Source organism: Indicator indicator, chromosome 18, assembly GCF_027791375.1.
Source record: "Indicator indicator isolate 239-I01 chromosome 18, UM_Iind_1.1, whole genome shotgun sequence".
Lineage (NCBI taxonomy): Eukaryota > Metazoa > Chordata > Aves > Piciformes > Indicatoridae > Indicator > Indicator indicator.
Window position 1 is genome coordinate 3,119,148 of NC_072027.1, and position 12,637 is coordinate 3,131,784.

Sequence of the window (12,637 nt, forward strand, 5' to 3'; positions counted from 1 at the left end):
GTCAGTAGTATTAATGATGGTTGGCAGCAATTCCAGAATAAAACTGGGGAAGGGGACTGTTAAATGTCAACACCAGTATCCCACAGTTTAAAAAAAAAAAAAACAAACTTCTGGAGACAGATTACCTACCCCATAGATTACTCTCTGCTTGCAAGAGCTAGCTGTTTATATTTCATTCAGTTCCTGAACTGAATGGATATTTCAGTTTCTGCATCATGCATTTAAAGTTCCTAATAAGCAAGAAATAGTTTTTCTCTTTAGGCTTTTGAAGGTGCACAGGCTGTGGTGTTGTGAACCTGTGTCTGCTGGTCTGCTCATGGACTGTGGCCATGTAAGAGCAAAACTGATGCTTTCTGCAGCATGATCTGCAGAGCTTGCACATGTGGTCCTCCACTCAGTTGTCTGTTTTGTGTTAAATAACTTTAGCTTTCCGTTGTATTCCTCTCCAGCTTTTAGAGCTGTCTCAACCAGCCAGATGCAGTAAATGAGCTGTAAAGATAAGTTTGCCCTTTTCTTTCAGTGGGATGAATGGGCACTTCACACTTCAGTTCTTCACTTTGCATGCAGCTTGACCTCTCTGCTTTGTCTTTACTCAGATCATGGAGCTGAAATGGCTACTCTGTGTGACCCTGCTTGCTCTTGGGACGTTTGCTGTCCAGGCACATGATATGGATGATGACAATGATGGTGATGATGTAGTTGATATTGAGGATGACTTGGACGATGGCATCGAGGAGGTAGAAGAGTCAAAACCTGAAACAAGCACTCCTCCTCCAACTCCAAAGGTTTGGCATGGAGCTTCTTTTAAAAATTGAATTGCCACTTGTGTTGTGGTTAATGTAAGTTTGATCAGAGTTGTTTTTACTAACACTTGATATATTGTTGAGATGTTATTAAAGATGTTAGCTGGGAATAAGGCGTGGAATTAAGCCTAGCTGCTTTGTTTCTGTTCTGATGTGCCCTGTGGACTTCCTGGAAACTTTAGATCCACTCTTGAAACCTGTGATGTGTTTGTCAGGAGTTAATGGTATTGTGTCTAGCTAGATCCAGACTTCAGTTTTAGTTGCAGACAACAGCACAATGGCTTTGCACAATGGCTTTTTCAAAAGCAGCACTATTTAGGTAACTTCTGTATTTATGCTGCAAGGGTTTAGGTAAGATGTGCTTGAGTGTTGAATGGGACTGTGAGGTGGGTATGTCTGTGCCTCTTTAGGGAATGTGTCTTGAAAGGTGCATAAATGCTTCTCTTCTCCATAGGTTACCTACAGGCCCCCAGTCCCAACTGGTGAGGTGTATTTTGCTGAGTCCTTTGATAAAGGAACTCTGGATGGGTGAGTATAATCTGAAGGATGATTCAATGTATAGCAAATACTGCAAAATTTTGATGAAAGGTAACAAAACCCTCACTGAAGGCTGAGTTATTTGAAACTGAATCAGAGGCCAGTGATTGGCAAGGATTATAGCAATGAATGTGTGAGGGTGGCTGTTAAAGTGCTGAGCTAAGCTGCTCTTTCCTTAAGTTCTTGTTAAGCCATATGCACAATGTTTTAATCCTTCTCTGACTTTTTATTTTCTTCAGGTAATGTTAAGGGTGGTAAAGTCTGTCTTTTTTGTTTTTTTTCCTTCCCAGCAGAGTAAGACACTGAGACCATGATCCTACTTTGGGAGTGGGAAGTGGCAAATGCAGAAAACTTTGCAGGCTTGGAAGTAGAGATCTTCAGGGGTTCAATACACTGATGTGTAGTCATAGGACAGCAAGATAATCTTTAGTGGAGGGGGGGAAAAAAGTTTTTTTCAACTGTCGGATATGTTTTCTAGGTGGATCCTTTCCAGAGCAAAAAAAGATGATACGGATGATGAGATTGCAAAATATGATGGTGAGTCCAACCCAGATTTTGGATGATGTTTCTGATGTCTTCTGTCATACCTGAACAAGAGGTGCAAGCCTTTGTTTTCTTTCCTAGTTGATATTGTATCCTCAGAAGAAAATGGGAGGAGTGTTTTATATCTTGCTAAGAATATCAGGTGCAGTTCTGTTTTAGACAAAATCCACTTGGACATTTGAGAACAATTTTTAGTAAAGATGTTATACCAGTAATTTGGTAAGCTACCCTGTAGGATGTTACTTCAGACTTGACTCTCTTGTTCAAAATTAGGAAAAACAAATTTGCCTTGAAAAAGTTATGATAGTTGCTTGGTTAATTTCTTTCCAGGTAAATGGGAAGTCCAAGACATGAAAGACACTAAGCTTCCAGGAGACAAAGGGCTTGTACTGGTAACCCGAGCCAAGCATCATGCAATTTCATCCAAACTTTCAAAGCCTTTTGTATTTGATACTAAACCCCTTATTATACAGTAAGTAAAGGATAAATTAGTGTTGTGTTATTTCAGGGGTGACATGGTAGCAGGCTGAGGTTAATTCCATAACTGACCTTTTGTTGACTGGGGGTTTAGAGGACACAAGATACTGTAACCTATTGTTATACTGTTTAAGAATAAAATAACAGCCCATATTCCCAAAGGGGGAAGGCAGGAACACTGTGGGTCCCTCTGAAGCCTGAAAAGTGAAGTGGTCTATGAAGGCTGAACTTGGTAACCTGTCTTGGGACTGCACTTCACTTGATGTAATTGTAGTAACAAGGTCAGGCAACTGACTTTTGTACTGCTAATTGTGAAAGTCCTTGTTTCAGAGAAAAGCTGGTCTGTATGTAGGTCAGTGTACTTCCTTATGCAGTGAACCATCCCTGTTTCCAAGGTGGAGTGGACAGTGTGATAAAGATGCACTTGTTTCATTCTTTTGTGTTAGTCCATCTGTCGTGGAAGATGAACAGCTTGATTAGCTCTGTTTGGCCACAAGTGATGTAGTAGAATATACTTGTGTGTTAGACTAGCAAGTTGAAGGAAAAAAGAGTCGCTCAGTGAGAACAGCTGAATTGTGGATTATTGCCTACTCTTACCAGTTTTAAACAAAGAGTATGATAATTCATATTTACAGAAGGTAAAGAATTGGTCACTTTGCTTTGCATGACTATTTAGTTTTGCCTCAGAATAAAAGGCTAAAAATAAATCACAATGGTCTTTACTCCAGCTGCTGGCATTGAGAGAAGATCAAGCAGTCTTACCCTATTCCTAATAGATGTGTTGCTTTTTTCTGCCTCCTTGGCATGCTAAATATACTGTTGCATGCTTACAACCCTAAAGGGGCTCCTCCTAGGATCCAGTTGTTGCTTGGGTAGTTTTGCAGATTGAGTTGGCTGCCTACCATAGTAGTTGTGGGGAAAATAATTGACTTGCTTAATCTCTTTTGCAGTGTCTAGTACATTGGAAAGCTTTTTCTTCTCTCTTACTTCTAGATCATAATCTTCTAGACCAGTACTCAATCCTTTTAATCTTTTCTGTCAGGTTTTCTTGTTGCTCAAGTCCATGTGAATATTTGCTTAGTTCTTAGAGTGCAGCATGTATTTCTAATAATGGCTGGGCTCATGATTTAAAGCAAACAACCCCCCCCCCCACACCCAGTCTTACTCTCAATTTGTACTTGAAAGCTGTAGTTGTGTATTGCAGTAGTTTTTCCTCATGTATAATGTGTTCTCCCCTTCTCTGTCCAAAACTAAAATTAGGTATGAAGTAAACTTCCAAAATGGAATAGAGTGTGGTGGGGCCTATGTGAAATTGCTTTCCAAAACTCCTGAACTGAACCTGGTGAGTAGTGCTGCTAATCTGAGTACTAGCTGTGAAATAAAAGGTTGTTTTCATTTTCCTTGCTCCTGAAGAAACCTCTTCAGTGATGGCAATGGGATGTATTTTGGGCTTGATCTTGTAAAGGCTTTGCACTCAGCAAAAACTCTTGGAGCTTTCTTGTAGTTGAGTGGTTCTAGACCTTTGCTAAAGTCTACGATACTTTGGATTCCCCTGGATTCTAGGACCAAAGAGGAGGTATCTTATGAGAGTGTATGAGGAGAGTCCTTCTTGAGCAGCTGTTGCCCAGAGGAAGGGACCATGTTTTTATCTTCTTAAACAGACTAATGCAAGTAACCATAAATTCACCTTGCATTAATCTTTGACCTGTGAACCCACTTGTGATTTACTGGGTATATTTAAAAAAAAGTTTTGAGGTTAGACTGGTACAGCCTTACATTTCAGCTGCACTTGCCAGCTATATAGAACCATTGCTTCAGAAATGTCTCTTGAACGTATTAAGTGTGGTCAGTGGCAAAGACCACACTACTGCTCCGAAGGGTTCATTTTCTCTCCTCTCATTGATAAATCTACCTAAAATGGTTTGGCTTATTTGAACAGTGCTTCACTGCTCAGTCACCTTGAATAGGCTTCTGTTAGCCCATGGGTTGTCTGTAGGTTTTCTGTAGCCATCTTCCTAGATTTTATAGAATGTACCTTTTATGACTTGTTACTCATCCTTTCCTTCTGCAGTCTCATTGGAGTTGTATTGTTAGCACAGGTTCCAAATTAATAAAAAAAGACACTCAAATGACTACTTGACTGTCCAGCCAGTTTCATGTAGACATTGAATTGTAAGATAACACCAACAAGAACAAAGACAATTGCAGTGTTCAGTGGTGAGGTTATATCCAGTTAGCTTTCAGATTGAGGCAGTGCACTAGTTAAGTGCACTAAATACAACTTGGCCTCACTTTTTAATGCTTCTTATCACTTTGTGTGAAAGAAACTCACTGGACTGGAAAGAAAATCACTTGTTTGTGATTATCAGTACCTGATATTTCTATATTGATAGCTTTTAAAGCTCTTTAATATAGAAATACACTTAAAGTGTATGTGACCAGAGAATGTTTAATTTTTGATAACACTTAAATAGCTGTTCCCATCTGGAAAGTTGAGACCAAAGGTGCAAAATCAAGTAGCTGGAATAATTCTGGTGTTTTCTCTAGAAGCTTGCATTCATCAAGCTGTAGTGTGGGTAGTTCACTGGCTTGATACCCAGCCTGCAGAACAGTTTCTAATGAACTGGGAGCTCTTGTGCTAGGCAGTGATTTAAGTTGAGTTAGTTTTGAAATACCAGTTTTGCATTGCTTTTATAGGATCAGTTCCATGACAAAACGCCATATACAATTATGTTTGGCCCTGACAAATGTGGAGAGGACTACAAATTGCACTTCATCTTCCGGCACAAGAACCCAAAGACTGGCAAATACGAGGAGAAGCACGCAAAGCGTCCGGATGCAGACCTGAAGACTTACTTCACTGACAAGAAGACTCATCTTTATACTCTGGGTATGGTGACTTAACTAGGCATGTTAATAAGTAGTAGTTTATTTTTTTGAATGAAAAGCTCATAAAATGAGGCAGATGAACAAGTATGTATCTACACACCATACAACTAAAAAGCACTTGAAAGCTCAGAATGCAAACATTTGGCCTTTCTGTATGCAGGCTTATTTCTGCCTTGCAGAAAGCCTTGATTCATGTAAGAAAGGTTATGAGACCTTGAACAGAACAGTTAGAGGGCTTAATTTTGGAGCAAACATGAGTAACTTGATATGTGAAATATATCCAAAATAATTATCAAAATGTATAAACTGCTTGCCTGTTAATCCCTAGTAATTTGGGGTATACTGGGCTTTAGACCTAGAGGGATAGTCTTAATCTGTTTGCCTTGGTTTCCTACCACCAGACAAACTCTTGTGGTTCTTGAAGTACACTATATTAGTTATGACTGAAAACTTTCAGGGAGTGCTTGGGAGGATCTCCCTAGCTTTTCCTACTAAAGAGGCAGCAATGAGTAAATGAGTGAGATGAAAGTCCTGTGAGTTGGTAGTAGAGAGTCTTACTCTTGAGCAGAATGTGAATACATATTCTTACTGCTAAAACAATGCTTACTGTGCTAAAGTCAACTTGCTGTGGTAACTACTAAACCACTCTACAAGCTGCTTTTGTACTTCTAGCATATTTTAAAATAGTATTCCTGCAGTGAGCCTTCTTCCTGAGAAAGTGAGATGTGGTACATCTTTGCTGCTATACTTTGGTGTATGGGGTTCTTAATTCTTTAAAACAGTTACCGAGTAAGTGGTAGTTTGGATTGCTGAAGTTGTACAGTGTGTCTGGTACCTGTTTTGCATTGTATCTAATGGCAACATCACTTTTTTCCTTGCAGTCTTGAATCCTGATAATAGTTTTGAAATACTGGTTGATCAGAATGTTGTCAACAGTGGGAATTTGCTGAATGATATGTCTCCTCCTGTGAATCCACCCCGAGAGATTGAGGACCCGAATGACCAGAAGCCTGAGGACTGGGATGAGAGACCAAAAATCCCAGACCCAGATGCTGTTAAACCAGATGACTGGTAAGATGTTAGCGGGTGGAATTGAGGGGTGCCTTAGCCTGATTACTTGGCCTTGGTCAAGATCTTCCTCATAATATTTACAGAGGTTTTGAGTCTCAGCCTTGTAGTCAGCACACACAATCAGTTCAGGCATCTGAGCAGCAGTTTGGTAGAGAAAGGCAGAGAGGATCTGTGTGCTCTGGTAATTAACGTTTAGTGCTCTTGTTACTGTTCTGGCCACAAAAAGCTTTTACTTCAATATCTGTGCTAGCTGATCCTTGATGAGATCAAAAGATTAAGCTGCAGAAGGTATAACTGTAAGATGCTTGTAGTTGATTATGTAATGCATAGTTATAAGTAACTGAAACATGTGACATCCTAAATTGAAAACTGATACTGGGTTTCTGTCTTTGAACCTATGCCGTGTGACCCACAGGCTCAGTTTCAAGCTCCAATGTGTTTTTGCAGTGATCACTAAGATAAAAGATGGGCTGTAACGTGCCCTTGCTAGGTTGGTTTTGAAAAATAAAAAGTACCACCTTGCAGTTGGCATCATGACTGCGCCATGAGGCACACATATAGGTAACAGATCACAAGGCAGTTCTCTTCTGAAATGATGTTAGGTTTACCCTATTAGAAGTGAAGCTGGCTGGTGGTGTGGATCAGTGGGCTTGTTCAGTGTCTGTAGAACCATGTCTTGAGGTGAAGAACTTGTGTGTTGTGGGTTAATACAGAACATTCTTTTCTCAAGGGATGAGGATGCACCTGCAAAGATAGCAGATGAAAATGCTGTGAAACCAGAGGGCTGGCTGGATGATGAGCCAGAATACGTAGCAGATCCTGATGCTGAAAAGCCTGAGGATTGGTAAGTTTATTGCCTGGTGTGAATGACAAAATATTTCATGGTTTTACAAGTATGAGAATATCCAGTTTGTTGAGGCTCACTAACAGAGTTGTTGGTTCAGGCCATCGTGCTTCCAAACTAGAAGTCATGAGCTGGTCTGAGGAGTCTTGTCTGGCATTCACATGCTCACTTCTCAGCTCTTCTGTGATTGTAAGCTGGACAGGACAGGGGTGGACATCTTGCAGTTGCACCATACTTGGAGTGGCAGGGGAGACTGCCCAGGGACTAACTTTTGTTGATCTATGCTTCCAAGCTGCTGCTTGAAATGCTCATTCCTTCAACAAAGTTTCAGTATCTCCACATTATGTTAGGAATTCCAGTGTTTACAGAAATCAGACATTGCCGAAGTCTTAACTCTCTACGAAGGCCAGGGGCAGACTTCTAAACTGAATTTCCCTTTCCAGGGATGAGGATATGGATGGCGAATGGGAAGCACCTCAAATTGCAAATCCTAAATGTGAGACAGCCCCTGGCTGTGGTACCTGGCAGAGACCAATGATTGACAATCCAAACTACAAAGGCAAATGGAAGCCTCCTATGATTGATAATGTGAACTATCAGGTTGGTATTTTCATTGCTTGAACTGCTGGCCAGTGCAGCCTTTTGTTTACAAAAAGCACATTTAGATTCAGCAGAGGTACTTAAGCATACAAACAGTGCCATAATTGTACAGCGTTTCCCATGGACAGATTCAAAGTGCTTTCTTCCTTGGCCTTTACTTATTTGTGGCATAAATGAGAACTGATTCACAAAACGGTATGAATTGCACCCATAGGTCCTGGAATTCAATGCAGAGGATTGGTGTCTCTGTGCAATATGGGGTGAAAACTAAAAGCTATATTATAGCAGGTGAGATTAAATGTCTTTTGTCTGTCTTAGGGTATATGGAAACCTAGGAAGATCCCAAACCCAGATTTCTTTGAAGACTTGGAACCTTTCAAGATGACTCCCTTCAGTGCTGTGGGACTTGAGCTATGGTCAATGACTTCTGACATCTTTTTTGACAACTTTATCATCTGTACTGAGAGAGCTGTGGCTGATGATTGGGCTAGTGATGGATGGGGACTGAAAAAGGCAGCTGATGGTGCTGCAGAGGTGAGAAATGTTTGATTGTGTGTTTCTGACTGGAATATTGTTGTTTTTTCCTGCAGTTTGTATCAGTACAAACCTGTATGTATCAAAGCTAGGGGTTATGCTAACCCAGACTGGAACCTCCATTCCTAGTTACAGTCTGGTAATGGTTGCTCTGTTGCTTTAATGTTTTTGATGTATGTTCAAAGTCCCAAAAAGCCTATTTGAAAATTCTGTAGCATAAACTTAACTGCTGCAGTTTGCTGTATGGAATGAAATGTTACAGTTCTTTTTATCTTCCAGCCTGGTGTTGTGGGCCAGATGATGGCAGCTGCTGAAGAACGTCCCTGGCTTTGGGTAGTCTACATCCTTACTGTGGCTTTGCCAGTGTTCCTTGTTGTCCTCTTCTGCTGTTCTGGGAAGGTACCTGCTTCCTTCTATAACTGCCATAATGTTAAAACAAGATTTCAGCATAATGTGCCCTTTAATATCACAAATAATTGCCTGATTTTGACTTTTTCATTCAGAAACAGCCAAGTGCTGCAGAATACAAAAAGACTGATGCTCCTCAGCCTGATGTGATGGATGAGGACAAAGAAGAAGAAAGAGATAAAGGGGATAAGGAAGAGGAGGATGAGGAGGAAGCAAATGAGGAAAAGCTAGGTAGGTAAAGGAGATAATTGTGAAAGAGTTGTGCGTTCTTTCTAGACTAAAACAGGAGGGTTGGCAGTCATGGAGTAAAGCTAATGAAGTGAGGGGAAGTCATAAGTGAGAATGAGTTGGGTTTTTTTTTATTTTTCTTAGAAGAGAAGCAGAGAAGCGATGCTGATATAGGAAGTGCTAGTCAAGAAGAGGAAGAGGATGAGGATGAAGACAGGAAACCTGCATCAGAGGTAAGAATGTTTAATCTTTGAGGAAAGTCTTGTGTTTCTTTCCTGAAGTCATGCAGAACAAACCTTACTGAAGTGTTAAAAGTTAACCTGATTCACGTGATACTCACCTCAGTGTCAGAACTTTGGAAAACTTAACCACCCTGCAGAATAGGAATTGCTGTGGCCAACTTCAGTGGAGGCTGGGCACCTTGCTTAAAGGGTCTGCTGTGTAGGCTCTGTGCTGTGGGAGGGGTGGGATTGTGTGGAACACATCTTGAGGCAAACATTCAGCTTTGTATTCAGTCATGATGTGACTTCTTAACTGCTTCACACAGACATAATGGCTGATTTAAAAATGGGTGGGATGTTGCTTGAAGTTAAAGGGGCTCCCACAGCAGCAGAAGCTGTTGAGCACTCAGCAAATTGTGCACATCCACTGTAAAAACAGGAGGATTTTTGTCACATATGGAAAGGAAGGGTAGTAACAGCAGTAGGTCCTTTCATAAATTAAATCCAAACATTAACGTGAAAGTAGATTGTTTTTTGTGGGTTTGCTCAATTTTTTTTTTAGGAGTGCTCTTAAATTTTCTTTGCTTACACAGATTATTTGATTATTTTCTTGTAGGAGGAGGAAACTGTGAATAGATCACCCAGAAACAGAAAGCCAAGGAAAGATTGAAAAAAAATCGTAAGAACTTGATCTGAATTTTTTTTTTCTTCAAACATGGTTCTGGGAGAGGACCTTGGACACCTTACATTGAAACTTGGACAAACCTCAAGATTTCACCATCCACAGGTTCCAGTCACACTAGCCAATGTAATGGAGTGTCTAGCAGCAAAATATTTGCAATCATTTGTTTCAAAGAACATCATTCCTGTAGAAAGAATGCATTTAATATAATGGGCCGTGGATTTTGGAATGTAACATAACTAACCTTTTCATTTTTGGTTTTAAATATTCTTTTCTGTTTTTAAGTAGATGAGTAGAACTTTTCCAGTCTCAAACCTTGGCTTAATTTAATATATTAATTAGTGAAAAAATAATCATGAATCTCAAAAGTGCTAGGTAATAAAAATGCAGTTTTATAACTAGTTTGTTTTTTTTTTTTTACAAATCTGTAAATTCCTAAATGCACCAATGGCTTTATATCCCTTAATTTGATAACTGCCTAAAGCAAAGTTGTCAATGGTTTTTGACAACACCTCTCTTCTCAGAGGATGTATAGGGAAAACAGTAGTGAAACTCTCAAATGAATCAAATTTCTTCTTTTGTTGGGAGGGGAAAGAGGAAGAAGGGGTGGTAAAGGAGCGGGTTAGTCTGTAGAGTATTCATCCTGTGTATGGCTAAAGCCCTGTTCAGTACTGACAAACCATCTAGGATTTGGAGTGGGTCACTTAATGTGGCATTTCATCCTGCAGATCTTGCAGATAATGAATTTTGGTTTTGAATTTTTTGTAAAGCTAAAGGGGTGTTTGGGATGGGGGTGGGAGTTACACTACTTCCCCTTTTTCCTTCTGTTCAGCCACTAATGCTTTCCTTTCTCTGACTGCACAGCTTTTTCAGAGTGCAGATTTGCCACAGTTGCTAAAGCGCTTCATGTTCAGCCCATTGTCAAATTATTTTTTATAGCTAGGCCTACTCCTTTCCAGGGTCCAAACACTGGGTAGGACTGTGTCCCATATCCTCTCGCTGTTATCACTGTATGTCTACTCCTCTAGAAATGGTGGAGGTAGTCAGGTAGACAAGTTAAACTGAGTATTTAAGGAAAAAAAACAAATGACTAAACAGAAATAAAACCAACCAACCAAGATGTCAGTATTGTAGGCGGGGAAGGAGCATGTGAAATATCTTAACTGGTATGTGAAACTGTTCAAGTCTTTTATCTGCTCTTCATGTAACAAATGCATCCTAAATTATATTGTGAATGTTAGGGAGTTCCAATTCCAGCTGAATAAATTTTTTTTAAAGCGTTGAGTCTACCATATTATACTGTTTCAAACACTTCTTTTGTGGAATGCAGGTCATCACTACCAAGAGCATACCTCTGAGGGTGAAATCTATGTAACTTCATTACACTGTACCAAATATGTTGGCGTTTGGATGTCTATATAGGTGAATTTTTGCCTTTTGTTTAGAGTGAAATTAAATGTCCTGAAATTACTCTTCTTGCACTGAATTTAAACACTCCAGTGTTGTTTGGTCATAGCATAGGTATAGTGTGGGGAATAATTCCCAGGGGTTGGGGAGGGAAGAGTGTTCCAATTACGTTTGCAAACAATCTAACCCATTACTAAAAGACTTGTTTTGGGGGGTTGTGGTTTTTTTTTTTTAAACACCTTTTGCTGCCTGTCTTTACGTTGTATCCTTTGGTTGTTGTGTTTGAAATATTAGTGATCACAAATGCATAGCAGGATTTCTTGATCTTTCTGCAGTGTGCAAATAAACTATTGCAAGCAAGATATTGGAAGTAATTTCAGACTTCTGTTGGAAGCTATTGCATGTTTAGAATGCCTTTGCCTGTTGAACACCTGGTAAATACTGCTCCTTATTGCAAAAATAGCTTATACTCTGACATGGAAGATGTCATAGCTTAAGCATTGCTACTAGCCTGTTCTCAGGACTGTATTTTTATCAAGGAGCAGCTGCTATTTATGACTCTTAGTCCTTTGAGATGAAGTATATGTAAATGGTTTCAATTCATTTTGAGCACAACACAAGCTATTAATCCAATGCTTTTTTTTAATCTTAATATGCAAATTGCCTTAAATTCCCAAACAATTCATGTTCATACAAAGCATCAAAAGCAAACTTAAGATCTGCTACCAGCTTTTAAAAAAATAGTATTATATTAAAGCTAATTGTAAATTTACATTTGCCTATGCTAAATCTCCTGAAAAGGTCTCTGTCTGCATGTTATGGCTTTTTTTGATACCATAGTGTATGCTTCTTAAATAATCACTACAATAAATGAAGACTTTCCAAAATGGATAGACAATTCCAAAGTTACTTTTCATCCTGTTTTCTGACTTGGGTGGCTCAGTTTAACCTCACAATCGCTCTTACCTTCAAAGTCCTGTTGAGAAAAAGAAAAACTATCTGCTTATCCTGAGTACTTCTAAAGTGAAGCTGTATTTTTTTTTTTTTTAAATACTGAAGCTCTGCCTGGTTGTAACTTGTGAACTAGGTGGTCACTGTTAGTAATACTTGAAGGTGTATTTGGGGGACTTTTGTGTCTGTGCACCCAAGAGTGGCAGCTTCTGAAAAAGATGCTCTGTTTAACTGAACATGCTGTGTCTGAAGATGTGGGTGGGAGGTTAGACTGAGATGACAAACCAAAACGCTAGGGGAGTAGGTGCAGACAGGGTCTGAAACAAGACAGTAGACATGCTGAAAATGGATTTTCTGGAGCCGATGCTCAATAAAGGGAGCTGGTAAAGATGCAGCTAACTAACTACCCTGTTCCAGAAGTGTTGGTGGATGTGCATCTAGC

General features: G+C 39.7%; 1 protein-coding gene across 3 annotated transcripts; it reads left to right on the forward strand.

The window, feature by feature from the left end:
* Positions 1-599: 599 nt before the first annotated feature.
* CANX (calnexin) lies at positions 600-11,449 on the forward strand. 3 transcript variants are annotated; one of them, XM_054389444.1, is made up of 14 exons: positions 600-785; positions 1,258-1,331; positions 1,819-1,877; positions 2,214-2,355; positions 3,621-3,702; positions 5,058-5,250; positions 6,131-6,320; positions 7,051-7,164; positions 7,608-7,764; positions 8,083-8,298; positions 8,578-8,697; positions 8,802-8,937; positions 9,079-9,167; positions 9,772-11,449. In XM_054389444.1, exons 1-14 carry the CDS (start codon positions 600-602, stop codon positions 9,823-9,825), a joined length of 1,812 nt encoding a protein of 603 aa, XP_054245419.1. In that variant the 3' UTR covers positions 9,826-11,449. The 3 variants fall into 3 exon arrangements, with proteins under 3 accessions (XP_054245419.1, XP_054245420.1, XP_054245421.1); XM_054389445.1 differs by having other exon boundaries at positions 9,082-9,167; XM_054389446.1 differs by having other exon boundaries at positions 8,808-8,937.
* The last annotated feature ends 1,188 nt before the right edge of the window (positions 11,450-12,637 follow it).

What these genes read in the sequence shown, in the direction of transcription:
- CANX (XM_054389444.1), top strand. Translation starts at nt 600, where the DNA reads ATGGAGCTGAAATGGCTACTCTGTGTGACCCTGCTTGCTCTTGGGACG. An exon ending in GCTGTTAAACCAGATGACTG is followed by an intron (nt 6,321 to 7,050) that starts GTAAGATGTTAG and finishes TCTTTTCTCAAG; the next exon opens with GGATGAGGATGCACCTGCAA. An exon ending in CAGCTGATGGTGCTGCAGAG is followed by an intron (nt 8,299 to 8,577) that starts GTGAGAAATGTT and finishes TTTATCTTCCAG; the next exon opens with CCTGGTGTTGTGGGCCAGAT.